This window comes from Benincasa hispida, chromosome 1 (assembly GCF_027475165.1).
Source record: "Benincasa hispida cultivar pf3 chromosome 1, pf3_genome.v1.1, whole genome shotgun sequence".
Classification (NCBI taxonomy): domain Eukaryota; kingdom Viridiplantae; phylum Streptophyta; class Magnoliopsida; order Cucurbitales; family Cucurbitaceae; genus Benincasa; species Benincasa hispida.
In genome coordinates, this window is record NC_143478.1 from 35,752,810 (window position 1) to 35,772,195 (window position 19,386).

At 37.5% G+C, this 19,386-nt stretch overlaps 1 protein-coding gene across 7 annotated transcripts in view; it reads left to right on the forward strand.

Moving 5' to 3' along the window:
• Window positions 1–19,386, forward strand: part of LOC120070220 (RNA helicase family protein) — a 97,882-nt gene that overhangs the window by 43,380 nt on the left and 35,116 nt on the right. For all 7 annotated transcript variants that reach the window (XR_016531159.1, XR_016531171.1, XR_016531172.1 and 4 more), the window contains 3 exons: window positions 12,245–12,367; window positions 12,844–12,930; window positions 17,413–17,513. Coding sequence is in view for 4 of the 7 variants with exons in the window: in XM_039022092.2 (XP_038878020.1) it covers window positions 12,245–12,367; window positions 12,844–12,930; window positions 17,413–17,513 (311 nt within the window). In the remaining 3 variants the exon portion in view is untranslated. The remainder of the gene's footprint in view (window positions 1–12,244; window positions 12,368–12,843; window positions 12,931–17,412; window positions 17,514–19,386) is intronic.

The following is a 19,386-nucleotide window of genomic DNA, read 5'->3' on the forward strand; positions in this document are numbered from 1 at the left end:
CTTTCCATAGCTTCTCCAATCGATCAACTTTAAGAAAGGTGTTATGGAAATCTAAAAGCCCTCGGTGAGTCAACATTGTCACGTGGATAATGTTATTTGGATCTCTTAACTGTTCAAATGTTTTGCAAAAGAAGCTGTCTCTCATTATTTATTTCCGAATAGATGTGCATTGTGTAAAGGAAATTGGGAAGACCTTCAGCACCTTCTTTTTGACTGCTGCTATGCCCAAAATTGCTGGTTTTCGTTACTCAAATTGTTCAATATTAGCTGGGTTTTTGGGAAAATTTTCAGAGACAGCGTCTTGCAAATTTTGGTAGGACCAAAACGGAAGAGAAAACAGCAAATCCTGTGGAATAATGCAGTAAAGGCAGTGCTGGTAGATTTATGGTTTGAAAGAAACCAAAGAGTTCTCCATGACAAGGAAACTCCTTGGTTTTCCAGATTTGAGACAGCTCGTTTGAATGCATCCATGTGGAGCTTACTCTCCAAGGCTTTTGTGGACTATTCCAGCCAAGAAATTAGCTTGAACGGGCGTGGCTTCCTCTCCTCGGAGTTCTAATGTTGCTGTCTCGGTTGCTCTAGGAATCAAAGCTGGTTGCTCCTTTCTTAGAAGACAGTAGCTTCCTCTTTAAGTATTGTATTTGGGAATACCCTATGTAGTTGTGTTAAGTTTCTTGTATTAGTTTCACGACTTGTTTAAGATCTTATTTTTCTGGGTTGTATTGTACTGAATTAAACTGATCAAGTCCACATTCTTTTGTTCTTGGAGATGATGCTACTAAGGGGGTGTGTCAACCTAGTAAAGATGCCTGAGTGCACCTAAGTTTTAGTCCTTTTTTTGTCGTATCTCTTGTACATTGAGCATTAGTCTCTTTTCATTAACCTCTTGAGTTTCCTCAACTAAAGCATCTTATGCTATAGAATCCATAATATCCTCAATGCTTACACTAACATCTGAATCTTCATCAAGAATGTAACTAGAAAGATTATCTTTAGGAGATGGATGGCTATAAACTCCTTTAACAAAAGAAGTATTTGATTTCAAAGCTTTAACCACTGATTGGCTGAAATTCAAACTAGAAGACAAAGGATGTTGAATGTCTGCCGGATGTGAATTAGTTAGCGGGAGACGTGTACAGGACTCCTTCAAACATTTGAATTGCTCTCAAAATGTTCCAGATGATTGCTTCTTTTTTGTTTGACCGAAAGAAAGAGGAAAATGGAGAACTTTCAATGCTTACATCCTCTTTATTGCTCTTTAAGTCCACAAACTATGGAGTATTAACCGTGGTTTCTACTTTATTACTCTTTTAAGTCTACTCTTAACATATATGATAAGAAACAATAAATAGTTCATATTAGTTAGAGTTGGTGTTTGATTAAACTTGGTAAAATAATAACAATAATTTCATTCAAGAAAAAGATGCAATATATGTGCTTATGAGAGTTGGAGGTTTTTTTAATTATATAAAGATGCATTATTGTTAGTAAGATTTAGTTCTCTATTACAAAGGGAAGACTAATAGAGAAAGTTAACAATAATCCAACAATAGGGACTAATTTTATTGTAACGATCCGACTTTCTACCATGCTACCAGGATAACTACTACATGCATGCATAAGCTTGGCAATGTATATTTCAAAAAAGAAATTTTTAAACAAAGGAATAAGACTTTTATTTAAAATTTAATAATATCATAAAACTGTTTGGGGCACCACTGACTCGGATTTGGAACAAATTAAATAAATCAATAAATGGGATAACGAATAAATGAAATACCAAAAATTTTAAATGCAGACACCTAACCTAAATCATGCCAAAAATAAAATAAAATAAAACATAAGTGCGGAAGCATCGTCATGTCCCAATGACTGAGTCACGGATCCATCTTGTCATTCGCCGGTCTATCTTTACCTTTATTTGAAAAACATGAAGAGAAAAGAATGAGTATATAAATATACCAGTAAGCGACCCGCTACAGGGCTCACTAGGTGAGCTATTAGCATTCATATCAGGATTCAAGTGCACATTTCGCATCGTAGGCATAGGCAGAGGCATAAACATAAGGAGAAAACCCGAAGGCACGTTTTAATAAGTAGTGACCTTGGAAGGACACAATCATAGGCATAAGGCGTGAACTTGAAGGCTCACCACATACGATGTGCATGACCCAATAGGAATACTAAGAGTTACTATCAGTCAAGCATAGTCATAAGCACACTCATAATCTTTAATCATGCTTGAAAGGTGTCAAACAATCTCAAAATACATACATCGTTCAGATACTACAACATTCACATACAACACAATTTTCATGGCATAAGCATAAGCCTCCATAAACCCCCTTCAACCGTCAAACACAGTTAGTCACATAGTAACTCATAACAGTGCAAACCAACACACAGAATCATGCTTACAATACAATCTCATACTTAACAACAATATGGGTTCGAGGGCGAACCGATAGTGAAGCGCTTACCTCAGATTTAGGCCTAAGCAAAATAGCAATCAAGCAGGTGAACCTTCCTCTTAAATTAGCAAAGGCTTGAATCAAAGTCCCTAACACCAACCATAAACACACAGTTCAATTTGTGGGGTCAATCCCCAAAACCTACACAATTTATACCAACAATCCCCATATAACTTATCCCAAAACTTGCCAAAATTAAACCAATGAAGAATTGGGCAGCCGTTAAAATGCCTCAGAAACTCAACTTCAACCTCCTAAATTCAAGATTGAACCAATTGTCAGACCAAAATCACACTAAATAGCCAAGATCTTTCAAGAAACCCAAGAAACTAACCAAAAACAACCAAATTCTTACCCAATAATGCGCAAATAGAGGGCCACACGAGAAGACCCGAAGCTATCTGGACGAAAATGTCCATGGATGCCGACAATAGTGACGACGATAGCGGAGCTACGCGGTGAACGGCTGACAGAGCTTCAGTCGTAGCTGGATCGGTGACGGTGTGCGCGGCTCGCGTCTAAGGGCTTCTGGTTGGTGAGCGTGCACGACTCGGATTGGTAGCGACGTTTAAGGCTTTCAGTTGGCAAGCGTGTGCGAACTCGGGGGGGGGGGGGTGACGCACGTTGCTCACGAAGAAGGAAGAAGAAGAATTTCCTTTTAATTTTTCCTTTTTCTTTAATTGCACGCAAATCGAGGAGGTTCCCATTTAAATAAATAAACTCTTAAACCCTAATTTCTCCCCTTTTCCTCGACCAAAAATAAAAATATCTCTTTTCTCCAACAACCAAAGAAAATTTAAGTTATTTAATCTCATTTCTACCTAATAATTAAAATTCCAAAACCAAAATTAAATCCTACTCCCAATAATTGAATTAATTCCATATCTTGACTGAGAATAATTTAAATCGATTTAACGGAAACAAACAAACTCAAGTCTCTAAAATTCGAAGTCCAAAACTAAATAATCAAGATAAATACATGCAATTTCCTTGAATTTGACTTGTTACAATCTACCCCCTTAAGAAACTTTCGTCCTTGAAAGTTATAGTCTTGAAAAAGTTCTGGGTACTGGGCTCTCATTTCCTCCTTTCTTTCTTGTGTTGCTTCCTCGAACTGATGGTTCTGCCATAGAACCTTAACTAGTGCCCCTTCCATGTTGCTTAAAACCTTCACTTCCTTTGCAATAATCTGTATAAGCTTTTCCTCGTAACTTAAGTTCTTGTTCAATTGCAAGGGCTCAAAGTCTACTACATGAGATGGATTCGTTATGTACTTCCTCAACATTGAGACATGGAAAACATTGTGTACTGGAGAGCAGGACGGTGGAAGTGCCAATCGATAGACCACAGGGCCAATTTGCTCCAAGACCTCGAATAGTTTTACAAAACGCAGATTGAGCTTTTGCTTCCTTCCAAATCTCAGGACACCTTTCATAGGTGCTATCTTAAAAAACACTTGATCCCTTGCTCGAACTCAAGATCTCTACGCCTAACATCGATGTGACTCTTCTGTCTGCTCTGCGTTGTTAGCATTTGGGCCCTAATCTTCTGCATGGCTTCGTTGGTCATTTGCACCAACTCAGTTTCCATCAATTTTCGCTCACCAACCTCACCTAGGAAACGAGAGACCTGCAACCCTTTCCATACAGGGTTTCACATGACAACATGCCAATAGTAGCATGATAGCTATTATTATATGCAAACTTTACCAAATGCAGATGAGTATCCTAACTTCCTGAAAACTCCAATGCACAGACGCGCAACATATCTTCCAAGATTTGGTTTAGGCACTCCGTTTGCCTGTCAATCTGAGGGTGGAAGGCTGTACTGAAATTCTACCGAGTCCTCAACGTTGCCTGGAGGCTCTTCCAAAAGCTGGAGGTAAAGCGAGTGTTTCTGTCGGACACAATTGATACTGGCACCCCATGCAACCTCACCACCTCTTTCATATACAGTTGCACCCATTTATTCACCGGATACATGGGCTTCCCCAGAATGAAATGTGCCACCTTAGTGAGATTGTCTACTGACACCTAAATTACTGTATAACCCTTTGCTGTTCTTGGTAAACTTACAATGAAATCCATGGAAACACTCTCCCACTTCCATTCCGGTACATTCAAAGGCTGTAATTTGGTGTTGAAAATCTACAAGTGGAAACAATTTGGATCTTAAGCACTCTAATTCTATCAATTTTAGCAATCTAGCAAGCATGGTCATAATAAAGAAATAGGGTTTTAGAAATTTACCTTTGAAGAATTCTTCAATTACTTTAATTCCAACTCGAATCTTCTCTCCAACACCTTGTAGACCACTACTTGATCTTCCCTACTATTCTCTAGGACCTTAGGTTGGATGATGGAATCCAAAATGAGGTTGAATTTAGAAGAAAAATGGAGGAACAATCAGATTTTGGTGTCTCAATGGTTACAGAGAACCATTCTCTCACCAATTCTCAATTGCCTGAAAATCTTCCACCAAAAATGAAATTCATTTTGTTCAAACTCAACATGCAACTAAATTTTTATGAGAAATTGACACCAAATCTCAAACTATTTGAGTGGAATATGGTGGTGTCTTAAGTGGGAAAACCCACTAAAGAGAATTTCCAATTTTTTAATTGAATTTTAAGCAAAATTCAATTTAAATTTGAAATCAAATTTCAATATTAAAATTCCAAAAAAATAATAATAATATTAATTCAATAATTAATATTAGATAAAAACTATTAATTTTAAATAAAACTAATTTTATAATTAATTTTAAATAAAATTAATTACACTAATTCCATGAACCTGAATCCTTATTCATATATTTAATATTTAAATCATATTTAAATATTTTTCCAATTCTCCAATTTCGTTTAGTTCAATAATTAAACGTTTAACTACTGATTCCTTTAATTCGAATTTGAACGTTTCAAATTTACTCATCCCGCTATTCTAAGGTTTAATCCGCTTGTGAGCTAGTAGGGGACCTAATGGGCCTACAGATCATGAGCTCCAACGATCCGAGATTAATTGGCTAAACTCTTTAAACCGAATTAATCAATATTTGTTAACTACTGGGTCATTCCACTAAAGCCCGTAGCTGCACTTTCCTCACTGTAGATATATTTCTGTCCATCCGATGTAACCATAATCAGTAAGTCAACCCTTCATAGGTTGTTCGTAATAACGACTGGGTCAAAAACTGTTTTACCTTTGAGACTATATCTTGTTCCTTAAGTCTCACTGATCCTCTAATGAACAATTGGTTTGTGATCCAATCATCAAATCGAGTCCCTCTCGAGCTAATGAGAGAGTGGGGCCCCTTGTTCAAGACCCAAAGACAGCACTTAAGGGAACAACCTCTCTACTATCCCTAAAAGCGGGTAGGAGTGAATTCCGTCTTGCACCCTATGTCCCTAGCTATTTACTCGGTCTTATCCTTGGAATGAGGGCCTTATTGAGCCGGCGCTGGTGGGCCACCCTCACCCATGCAAATATAAGAACAATCCCGAATAAACAGGAGTTCATAGTTAGTTCAGGATTAAAGTTAAGTTACCTAGGCCATCGCTTTGAAATAATCAGTCTTATACAGTAAAACAATGTTATAAAGTAAGAGTGACTTTTTTTTTGGTCCGGTCTTATGCAAACATCTTTTGCATAGGATGCCTCCACTTGTATGTCTCCGCATAAACGATTTCGGGATCACATTGTTTGTATCAAATACAAAGTAGGCCACATCTATAGTTTTTCTAGGATAAGGTACTCAACCTTATGCTTATATTTATAGACCGTTTTGGCTATATAACCCAACCTGATCCTCTTTTATGTCTCTACATAAAGTTCAAATAATAACATTTTTATTGAATAAATCTCAATAACATCTTTATTGAAAATAGAATATATTTAATTTTACAAACGACGAGTTTTAGGACATATAGCCCAACAGTAAAAAATCTGTTGACTTCTGTCTCGGGGCCTTCACCTGCTGACAGACTAGATATTTATTGACACAATCAACTCTCTCTTTTTTCATATCGAACCACCAATAATACTGTTTCAAGTCTTGATACATCTTCGTACTACTAAGATGTATCGAGAATGTGGAACTGTGAGCTTTTGCCAATAATTCGCTCTTAAGAACACTGTCTGCAGGTTTGCATAAACGTCCCTGATAAAGAAGACCATGATCCAAAGACACGAAAATTCACCGTCTTGTCTTAACTCCACCTGACAGAGATCCGCACAAGGTATGAATCTCCTTGTGCATCTATAATTCTTTGCCTCAATGTTGGTTGTACTGTTAACTGTGCTAGCTGCGAGGCGACTTCTCCCACTGTTATTGCGAACTCGGCTCGTTCAAAATCCTTACATAGTTTGGCCTGTGTAGTGACTAAGGCCGTTGAGTGAGCTGTCTTCCTACTGAGAGCATCCGCCACCATGTTGCTGCATAAGTGGTAGGCTCAAATGCTTGCACAATGGCTCGCACCCCATCTCGAAGCCCCTGAACAAATCTTTCAGCTCTCTTTGCTTCAGGGGACACCAAGTCGGGCGCAAAACAAGACAACCTGTCAAAGTCCTCTTCATACTCTTCCACCATCATGGTCTTATTCTTTAGGTTCATAAACTTGGCCTGCTTGTTGTACCTCACGTGGGCAAAGAAGTATTTTTCATAGAATCGTTCTTTGAATTGGTCCTAGTTGCCTGGCCTCCATTGACATCTATCATTCTCTCTGCTGAGTGCCACCAGCGCTTGGCGTTATCAATGAGCACAAATACGACGCATTGTAATTTCTGCTCTTTAGGGCACCTCATGTACTGGAAGATACCTTCTATGGAAGACATCCACAACTCCGCCTTAGTGGGGCCCTTCAGCGACCAATCGAGTGTCGGGGGGTCGTATTTTTTAAAGTCCCGCAAGTGCCTAGCCTCCTCTAAAATGCCACAACTTGGTTCGAAGCCCGGTCTTGATTCTGCAGTTGCGGCGTTGGAGCCTGTGGGGGAGGTACCGCTACAATTGAACATGCTGGGATATCTGTTCCGCCATGATGTCCTTTAGTTGCCCCATTATAGCCTTCGTAACAACTTCTCCAATTGCTACAACCATGGCAGTATACTCGGCTAGGATCTCTGGAGGTGTCTGCACTTATGGGGGTATAGTCGGATTTCGAGGCCCGCTTCTTGCTCTAACCCTTTGCCAGGTTGACCCAGAAGAGTCAAGAGGTGGCAGGTCTTGCGCTTCTAGCTTTTGCACCCTAGGGTCTTGTACTTCAAGGTCCTACTCCCTACTAACATTCTTACCTCGACCGCCCCTTCCTCTTGTTTGTGGTGTCATCTCCTGATAACCACACGTGATCAACTTTAACAAAAGCCTTTACAAGAAATTCCGTCAATTACGACTATAATTCAGGTAAAGTTTCATGCCTAAAATCCTAAAGGACTTTCCTTTAAGGGACATATCAGGCGACGACGAAGAATTCATTTATGGCCAATGGGACAATCTAGACTCACCTAGTAAGTCAATCTACAGAACCTAATACTTAGTCTCTGATATCAACTGTAATGACCCGACTTTTTACCATGCTATTAGGACGTTACTACATGCATGCATTGGCTTGGCAATGTATATTTCAAAAAGGAAAATTTTAAATAAAGGAATGAGACTTCTATTTAAAATTTAATAATATCATAAAACTCTTCGGGGCACTCCTGACTCTGATTTAGAACAAATTAAATAAATCAATAAATGAGGTAACGAATAAGCGAAATACCAAAAGTTCTAAATGCCAGACACCTAACCGAAATTATGCCAAAAATAAAATAAAATAAAACGTAAAGTTGGAAGCATCGTCATGTCCCAATGATCGGGTCATGGATCCCTCTTGCCATTCGTCGGTCTATCTTTACCTTTATCGGAAAGCATGTAGAGAAAAGAATGAGTATATAAATATATCCAGTAAGCGACCCGCCATAGAGCCCACTAGGTGAGCTATTAGCATTCCTACCAGGACTTAAGTGCACATTTCACATTGTAGGTATAGGTATAGGCATAGGCATAAGCATAAGGGGTGAACCCGAAGGCACACTTTCATAAGTTGTGACACCGAGGGATACAATTATAAGCATAAGGATGTGGTGACCCAATAGAAATACTAATAGTCACAATCAATCTAGCATAGTCATAAACATACCATCATAGTCTTTAATCATGCCTGAAAGGGGTCAAACAATTTCAAAATACATGTATCATTCAGATACTACAACATTAACATGCAACACAATTTTCATGGCATAAGCATAAGCCTTCGTACCCCCCACCACCACACACATACACACAATCGTCAAACACAGCTAGTCACATAGTAACTCATAACAGTCACAAAATCATGCTTAAAATACAATCTCATACTTAACAACAACTTGGGTTCGAGGGCAAATCGGTAGCGAAGCACTTACCTCAGATTTAGGCCTAAGCAATTAGCAATCAAGCAGTTGAACCTTCCTCTTAAATTAGCAAAGGACTTTATTCGAAGTCTAACACCATCCATAAACACACAGTTCAACTTGTGAGGCCAATCCTCAAAACTTACACAATTGAAACCAACAATCCACACGTAACTTATCCCAAAACTTGCTAAAATTAAACCAATTAAGAATTGGGTAGCTGCTAACGCCTTAGAACCTCAACTTCAACCTCCCAAATTCAAGATTAAACCAATTGTCAGACCAAAATCGCACTAAATAACCAAGATCTTTCAAGAAACCCAAGAAATTGACCAAAAACAACCAAATTCATACCCAACAGAGGGCCACACGAGAAGACCCGAAGCTGTCCGGACGAAAATTGCTGTGGATGCCAACAACAGTGATGACGACGGCGGAGCTATGCGGTGAATGACGGCTGGCGGTGCTTTGTTTGCAGCTGGATCGGCAATGTGGCTCGTGGTTGGATCGGCAACGGCGTGCGTGGCTTTTGGCTTGATCGGTGATGGCATGGGTGGCTTGCATCTGAGGGTTTTTGATCGCGGGCGTGTGCAGCTCGGATTGGCGATGGCATCTAATCGGCCGTTGGACTGGCAACGGTGATCAATGACTCGCGTCCGAGGCTTCCAGTCGGCGGGCGTGTCCGAACTCACGAGGAGGGGATGCGCGTTGCTCACGAAGAAGGAAGAAGAAGAGTTTTTTTCTTTTAATTTTTCCTTTTTCTTTGATAGCATGCAAACCGAGGAGGTTTCCATTTAAATAAATAAACTCTTAAATCTAATTTCCCCCTTTTCCTCAATCAAAAATAAAAATATCTCTTTTCTCCAACAACCAAAGAGACTTTTAAGTTATTTTCTTTATTCTCACTTCCACCCAATAATTAAAATTCCAAAATCAAAATTAAAATTCGACTTGTTACCTTTTTAAACAAGAGATAATGAAAAGGAATAATGTAATGAAAAGGAATAGATGTTTGAGGGATCTTCCAAAAGTGAAAAAGGAAAAGAAAAGAAAGAAAAATATAGCAAATTAAAGTGATATCAAGGAAAATAAACAAATAAGGATCCTTACGGATGACAAGAAAAGAAAGAAAACATATAGCAAATACAACCATAAAATTATCCAAGGAAAATAAACAAATAAGGATCCAAAATAGGGGTTTTTTGTACGGATGACCTATTTTTGGAGGCCCAAATGAGATTTGACCCAACTTTTATGAAACAAAGTTTTTTGGTCTTCTGCTTATGTCATCACGGTGTGAAATTACCAAAACAACAAAGATCCACGTGCAAGGAGTGGAGATCTCGCTCTCGCTTCTTGATTCTGGCTTCTCCATCTCGGTCCTCTATTTCCACCTTCTCAATTCGCTTCTATGGTAAGAAATCTTTTCGCTAATCGATTCTTGCTTGTCTCCTAAAAAAAAAGAAGCACCCATTTGCAGAAGAATTCACAAAATGATGAAGAAAAAAAGAGATTTGGAGACTTCATGTAGGTATGCTTCTTGTATGAAACCGAAGGAAGATCAATGGATTTGGGGACTTCATGTAATTGCCAAATCCGAGGATTTAGAGGAGGCTTTTGTTGCTTATTTTGGGGAGATTATTGTGGAAGTCCTTTTTGATTTGTTCTTCAGCAGAGCCCCTCATTCAATTTTTGAACGTTGCATTTTCTCTCACTGGTGGCCTCTCCTTGTACCGTAATGAAGAGGTTTGTCAAAATCGTCAATCTTTAGAAACCAAAAATACAAGTTTGTAAAAGAATGCAGTATAACTGAAGAAGGAAGTTTTGGAAGAAGGAAAAAAAGCATCATCTGGAGATCGAAGAAGGAACAGAGTTGTAGATTGGATTTTTTTATTTTTTATTTTTTAAAGTTGCAGATTGAGAATCGAGAATTGATAGCAAGAATCGAGAAGTGAAGGCCACAAATGCATTTTTGGTTCATTTAGTAGTTCACCCAATGATGACATAAGCAAAAGGTAAAAAAATATAAATCTTTTAAAAGTTGGGTTAGATATATTTGTGCCTCCAAAAATAGGTCATCGTGGCTCATTCCCCCAAAATAGTTCCAAAATCTTCAATTGAAAGACTTAGAGCACTTGCAAAAGAGTGAGGCCTCCACCCAACACTGAAAGCCGAAAGTTGGTCCAAAACTCCCAAGTACTACATAGTTATTCAAGAGACCAACGACCGTGAACTTCTCTCTCCCCTCTCTCCTCTTATCTACCTTGTCCGATAACTTCTCCGACAACGACTACCACCCTCCCCAACTTGTCCTTTTCTCCTCGTTAGCAAATCATCGATGAGGATCACTCTTCGGCATTGTTTACTTTTTTGCTCAGGTTCGGTCATAATTGAGATTGAAAGTTGCCGGATCAATTTTTTTTTTTTTTTTTTTTGGTTGTATGTGGTTCAAAAACAAGAGTTTCTATGTGGAAGATATGGACGCAAACAGAATATTGCCCATCTCCATTGCCCATTTGGAATGGTCTGTTCAATCTATTTCGGAGCTTCTTTAATACTCTTGCAATCGCTTCTTTACAAAAAATACTTGTGATGCTTCCAGTACAATAAGCTTAAGCTTTTGGGTCAATGAGAAAGATTTAACATGGTATAAGAGCAAGCGATCGAGGAAATCCTGCGTTTAAATCCCTGCTATATTATTTTCTCTCCAATTAGTATTGATTCCTGCTTGTTGGGTGTTAAACGAATTTCCAAGTCTACAAGTGAGGGAGAGTGGAAAGTGTTGATATAATATTAAATTAACCTTCACCTATAAGTTTCTGGTTTCTAAATAGAATTTGTTGTTCCCTGGAGTCTTTATCTAGATCTTTAGAACTAACACTAAGTCACAAAATGGAAAAGATGTCTGCTACCATAACAAATGACTTGTAACTAGCAGGTTTTAATAAAGTATTGATAAAATATTAAATTTACCGCAATACGTTAGTTTAAGCTTTTGGGTTAAGTAGTAATTGAATATAATATTAGAGGAGAAAGTTCTTTGTTGAATCCTATGATCCCATTTCCTTCTCAACTAATATTGATAACCAATTGCAAAATTTCAACCCTACTAGTGAAGGTGGAGTGTTAAAGTATTGATCATATGTCGAATTTACTATAATCCATCAACTCAAGTATAATCCATCAACTCAAGTTTTTGAGTTCAGTAGTAATTTAATGCGTATTTTTTAAGCTCTTAATGGAAAGTGCTAGTTTCTTATTACAAAAACAACCTTTTTTATTCATTAGTTTTCTCAAACAGTTTCCTTAATACCTTTTTTTTTTTTTCTTTCCTCCATCCAGGAGATGTTGAAAAACAGGAATGCGCTTCCCATTGCTTCATTAAGAGGTGATATATTGCGTCTGCTGAAGGAGAATAATGTTCTTGTTGTTTGCGGGGATACAGGTTCTGGAAAGACAACTCAGGTTCATATTTGTTTCAAGTGCAATTATTCCAATATTATTGGCCTTTTCTCTAAAAAGAAAAAAAAAAATTAATGAATCAGTGATTTCACCAGTACCTAGTTTATGTGAGAGTTCTAATTAGGGGTGTATCACATATGGGTAAGATTAGTAGGGATATCATGGGTAATTAACTAGTGCTGTCTAGGTTGGGCACCTTAGGGGGTGCGGATCATTTTGGTAGGAATTTCCATTGAGAGAATTTGGGAGAGTATTTTCTCTTTCGAAAGGCTATTATATTGTAATTTATTTACTGATATCTTGATTTTTTTTAAGTATTCTTGTTAGGTGGTTTCCTAAGAGTTTCATAAATCATTTATTTATTTATTTTTTTTAATGTGCTCTGCTTGGCTGTATAGATTAGCATATTGCAATATTTCTCCTTCTAGTCTTCCGAATATTGTCCTCTTGAAGATTTATCTGACATTTGTTTTACGTAGGTTCCACAATTTATATTGGATGAGATGATTGAATCGGGATGTGGTGGACAGTGCAACATAGTATGCACACAACCAAGAAGAATAGCGGTAACCATAAGTTTTTCATTTGAGATCTTTATGGTTGTGAGATTGAAATCTTATTGCTAGTATCCTGCAAATCATATTGTCGATGGTGACGTGTATTGGTTCAAATCTAATATCTGAGCTCTAGAAGGAAGTAAGATTGATGATATTTGTTAGCATATGTTGTTTATGACATTTTCCATCATTTATAGCTGAAATGATATCTTTACCATCTCATATGAAAGGATACATATACATATGTTGCTCATGATATCTTCCATCTCATATGAAATGATACATATATGTACATGTCAAATCACACTTTTGAGAGGCTCATGGAGTGATTGTGCAACACTTGTTCTCGCCCATGTACAAGTTAGTTCGAATTTGAATAGTTGATGGCGCAGTGGGCATATTTTGCAATGTTTACCCCATTTCAGAGAAAATAGTTTTAGAAAACGGGGTTAGAGAAAAAGGTTAGAAAAAGGTTTTCGCAAATATTTGAAAACATGTTTGAGAAAAAGATTATCGGAGGCTAGAAAGCAACTCCGTCATTATAGCATATGCAACTCCGTCATTATGGCATACCCTTTGATTGTAGATTGTCACATTTCTCGTAATTGCAATTATGATGGTTAGGGTCTCTTTGAATTAACTAGGTAAAAAAGTGTTTTTCAAAATGTCATTTATGAATTAAAATTTGGATCCTTAGTAATCAGATGTGAACGACGTTTACGAGAATAATTTTTTAGGAAAATCGATAAGGCCTTTGTTCTGGAGACTAATTTGGGGAGTTGAGAAAATAGGGGAAATGGTCTCTTCTTCGCCCATCCATGGATGGCCTCCAAATTAAATTCTTCCGTTAAGTTCTCTCTGTTCACACTAAGGGTATTAAGGGATTGATTTAATTGTTCATTATTAATTGTTCATTATTGTCACGAGAGAGAATGTCATTTTTCAATAAATTCTTTGGGTCTACTTCTTTTTCGGGAATAGATGGTGCGTGCAAGTGTACATGGTCAAGTTATAGTAATTACAACAACGTAAAAGGCCAAGTATAATCCTTAGAGATCGATGAGATCAATTGTCGTAGCTTAGTGACGCTCCAATTAGAACAGTTACTTCCTTCCACCGTAACGGGGTAGTGTCGTTATGCTATGCATTATGCTGCCCTGCCATTTAATTTCCTTGGACATTTTCTATCTTCTCTTCACTTTTTTCTATCCTTGGCTCGGTTTTGACTCCTTTAAGCATATTTTGGTCTGTTTTAACTCATTTTGAGTATAATGCCATTCTCGATCATATATTCTGAAAATCACTAGCAAACACGTCAAATTTTATAAAAAAAAAATATAAAAAACCATCCTAAATCTAAGGCAAATAATGCACATTTTGTGTGTGTTTCAATAGACGTGACTTTTGGTGAAAACTCATGAGGCTGTTGCTTCTTACTTGGAGAAATTAATGCAATTGGCGCCAGATCAGTAGGACTTAAAGCAAACTTTTCATCTTCCAAAACCTTTCGGATTTGGAAGAGGAGATAGAAGGCGGTCACCATATTGTATTTTGCATACAACGCTCGAATAACCTTGGATTAAATCAATTAACAATCACAAGTTTTCTTTTAAGAAGCCCAAGAATAGACTTAATAAGAGGTAGTCTCGGTGAGGTCCAAGGTCGAACACGGGGATTTTCGTAAGACTCGATTGTTCTAGTAATATTATCTTACTCGGTTTCACAGATCAATATATCAATAATGTGCATGTAGTGTTTGATATTTGCAAAGAAATAAAATGGCAGTACCAGTAAGTAAAATAGTCCAAAGGTGAGAGGTGAATTTCAGCTTGCACAGTGGGAGGCAGTGGAAAATGTGATGAAAAAGTGTAGACAAAAGAAATGGGGTTGAGATGAGTACCATCAGTCCTTTGAACATAATACCAAGTTCCCGTCCGTGTTCATAACCTCAGTGAGTTAGCCACATGTGTCATATCTCTATGATACATGCTTTAGATTATTGGAACGTAAGGTTGAATTTATCTCTAAATACATTTCTTACTTTATTTAATGAAATCCATAACCACTTGCCCTTTTGAGTAGTTGGTTGTTACCATTTGGTCTGTTTGGTTAGATGGAATCAAGAGTCGGAAATATACACACATTAAGCAAAATGAACTTTTACCCTTATTATGTTCATCGGAGTGATGATAAACTCACCCCAACCCACTAATGCTTTAGCTAATCACGGTTATAAGAAAAGTATTAGTGGAAAAGAGATAGATGAATTTCATGATATATTGGATGTTGAAAGATTCGGTACAATGTCTAAATGAAATACAGAAAATAAGAACAAAAAGGGAAGAAGATGAACAAGCTGTCAGCAGTAATGCCGTGCTTCCCGTCAGCTTAGAGATGTTTTTATTGCTTGACTATGCTTTTGGATGCAGAGGAAGATGGAAGGAGGAAGAGATATCTCTTGAGCTTTGGTTCCCAACGGAGTTGGAGGTAGGCGATGGTGGTGTTTTCCGAGGAAATTCTCTCGAGAATGGAGGAATGTTCTCTGAGAAAATGATATGAGCTCTTTGGGTTTTTGATTGTTCTCTTTTTCATATCTGCCTATATATAGCGGGATGCAGGGATCACTTTGCCATTCAGGACCACTACAAGTGCGTTAGACAACTTTTTCACATTGCTTGTTGCAGTTTTCGGTGGTCCCTTCCATGTGTTCAATACGACTTTGCCGCATACTCTTTTTTGCTGCATGCCATTGCCAATGCAGGGCTGTTTCTTCTATGTTTTCATCTGTTTTCCTGCATTTTAATTAGATTAGTGATGAAAATTTCATACATCCTAGTTTATTCTTGGATGTTTTGCTTTGTTCGTTGTTCTTTGGTTTGGATGTTCCATTTTCTTATCCACTTGGATAGTTTGTATGGATATGATGAGGGTGCTAAGGAGGCGTCAACCTAGTGGAGATGCCCAGGTGCAGTTCTTGATGCTTTGCTCTTGTTGCTCTTTGTATCTTTATTTTGTATTTTGAGCATTAGTCTCATTTTATTATTTTAATGAAGAGGCTTGATTCCGTTAAAAAAAGAAAATTTTATACATCCTAGTTTTGCATTCAATAAATACAAGAAATGTAATTTTGCTCTATTCTCTCATGATCTTAATGTTTTTCTCATCAAAGATGACAATAACTTGTAAAAATTCAAGTTACCACACCGGACAGAAGAACTATGGTCGAAGGAGGCCGGAGAGGGAGGAGGAGAGAGAATGGGGCATCATATTGAAATTTCATGCATATGTTGGGTCTTGATGTTTCATTGCGAGCTTTGTCGTTGAGGTCGAGGTGATAGGGTTCCAAATTGGTCATGTGAATGACAAGATGAATCTTCATCCACGGAGGAAGTTGAACTCGATATGATGTCTTCCTAACCTTCTGAATCACTTCAACCGAGCCACTTCAACTGAGCGATCATATTTTCGCATTGGATGTTGGTCTCTTTTACCCCAAAATCAAAGTTGTTCTAGTCGTTACTTGATCAACACGTTTTTTTATTGTCGTTTTTATCGGCCCATTTCTTCATCCGTTTCGACGTTTTTTGTAGGTATTCTCATACCACTTCAGAGGTTTATTTCCACTCTTTGATGAAAGTTCATATTGATGATCCACGACATGAGTCTGAGTGGTTGTCTGCCACAGACAATTTCAAAAGGAGTCTTTCTGGTTGACAAACGCTTTTGATTGGAAAATGTGGTTTTCAGATGAAATTAATTCGTCCTCATTCTCCTTCAGTTAAAACATAGTTTGGTGGTTTTGTCTAGGAATTTAACTAATTTTGTGGATTTCTTGTGTTTATGCACCTAAGTCTTACTGTTTTGTCTTTATGAAGTTGCGCTTTTTCTCCTAGTAGTTGTGAACTTGGAAGCGACAATTTAGAAGTTGGGTTGATTTGTGGTTTGGTCCTCGCACTTTCGACCATATTGACTTCTTACCTCGTCTGCTCGTTGGACTTTTGTTAGCTTTGACTTTATAGTTTATGTGCTCTCTAGTTTTGGTTTCCTTTTTGGAGTTGGTTTGTTAGGTTTTAAGTGTTTGCTTTTTGATGTCTTATCCTCTTTATATTTCAATAGTATTTCTTCTCCTTTTGTTTTTTCGCAATTTCTCTATCCTCTTTAAGGTTATTGTATCCTTGAGTGTTATCTCTTTTCATTTTATCAACAAAAAGTTGTGTTTCCTTTTCAAAAATTGGTGTGTTGCAATGTTTGTGTCGTATCGTGACATATCTCGTGTTCATGTTCGCTTCTTAGAGTATTGCAAGTGTGCTAGAGGATCTTTTTCTTTTTCCCTCGAGCATGAAACAACTCTAGCGGTTTTTTGTTTTGTTCTTTTGTTTTTTTATAAATTTTTAATTTAAATTCATTATTAATTATTTTTTTTGTTTTCTTAATGAATAAAAATCTTAAATCTTAGCTTTTCTGTCCTAAATTATGGTACTAATCTTGTAGGCTATTTCGGTTGCGGAAAGAGTTTCTGATGAACGTTGCGAGCCTGCCCCGGGTTCAAATGGCTCTTTGATTGGTTATCATGTTCGTTTAGATAGTGCAAGGTACACGTGCTTTAAAAAACTTGTGGATTTTTTTGAGTTTACTGTATTTTATGTTTATATTATTTAATCCCTTAATTTGGTTTCGCATTTCATTACAATGTGAAATATTTCATTGGCCTCCACTTATAGTCATTTCACCATGGACATTATCTTTTGATGAAACTAATCGATATATTATCTTTCAGTCAATTGTTCCAAGGAGAAAAAGAAGGAAAAAGAAACAAAAAGATATACTTTCTTACTATTTTTATTTAGGGGCCATTTGGAATAAAAGAAGGAATGGGAATTTTGAAGAAATCACTTCTGCTAGCGTCTCTCTCGGTGTTTTGTTTTCTTTGTTTTATGGGAATGTTTAAGAAATCACTTCTGCTAGCATCTCTCTCGTTGTCTTGTTTTCTTTGTTTTCTTTTTGTTGTTGATAATACATGAAGCACTTTCCAATCGGGGTGTCAATTTTCCCTAGTGGACCTTCCCCCAATGGGCTGGGCTTCCTTGTTTTAGGGCTGAGAATTTTCTTTGTTTTTGTTAAAGTATTGATATGATTAAATTTATTGTCATACATCAAATTAAATTTTTGGGTATAGTGGTCATTTTGCATGGTATTTGAACGGGAGGTTTTGTGTTCAAGTCCCTATAAATGAGAGAGTCTTAAAAGTATGCTTATGGTTATATATATTGGATCCATCAGCGTAAGCTTTCAGGTTTAGTGGTGGTTTAACCGTTTTAGTTTTAGGTACATGGATTGTGATCCCCGTTGTTATCTTCAACTTTCCTCCCCCATATGTATCACCTCACAGATGTGATATTGCAGTCTATCCTCTCTTTTTTCCATCTTTAGGTGAGTCTTCTTTCTTTTGTTTTTAGTCAACCTCTCATGGAGGGATCTTACCTTACTTCTGGTTTCGAGGGATGTTCGTGTTCATTGAGGGAGAAGGGATCCTTGCACCTAGACCTGAGCATTAGAGATGTAAGCGGTTCGATTTGGCTCGATTTTTGTAGAAAACCAGAACCAAACCGGTTTCCCATTTTGTTTTTGTTGCCTAACCCGAACCCAACCTATATTTTCAACCTGATACTGCCTAACCGATCGGTTCCAACCCGAACCGATGAGTGGCTTTGGTTGGTTTAAGCGGTATTTTCGGTTTTTCCTTGCACCTCTCCTGTGGTAAGGGTCCTTTCTCTTGGCATGAGGCTGGAAAATTTGGCATGAGTCTAAGAAGCCCTTAGATTAGTATTCCAAAGTGTGGTTGCAAGTTGACTCATTGGCATCTTTTAATCTTTAGTAATCAGATGGGAAATGGTATAAGAATTTCATTATGGAATCACCCTTGGGTTGATGTTTGTCCACTCAGTTCTCGATTTTGAGTTTTAGGATTGCACTATCTCCCAATGGTTCGGTTTATGACCATTGGGATGGAGATACTTTGTCTTGGGCAATTTATTTTAAAAGGCTTTTGAATGATGTGGAATGCTGGAGTTTGAATAGCTTTTAAAAGTTCTATTGGAAAAAAGGTTGAGCCTTTCTAAGACAGTAGTAAACGAAGCTTGTCAAGGATTTACTCAGTCAAATCTTTATCTAAACACTTGGCAGCCTCCATTGCAATCGATAAGTTGTTTTCAGATTTTGCGTAAATCTAACAGCCCCAAGAGAGTTAATATCCTTATTTAGGCCATGATTTTTTGATCGTTAAATTGTTCTACTAGACTACCACCATCCAAAAGAAGCTTCCAGCTCATTATTTGTCTCCTTCAATCTGCCTCCTATGTATGGAAGCAAACGAAAATTTTCAACACCTATCTTTTGATTGTAGAGTTGTTGCGGCTTCTTGGTATAAACTATTGGCTATCTTTCATCTCAGTGAAACTTTGGATA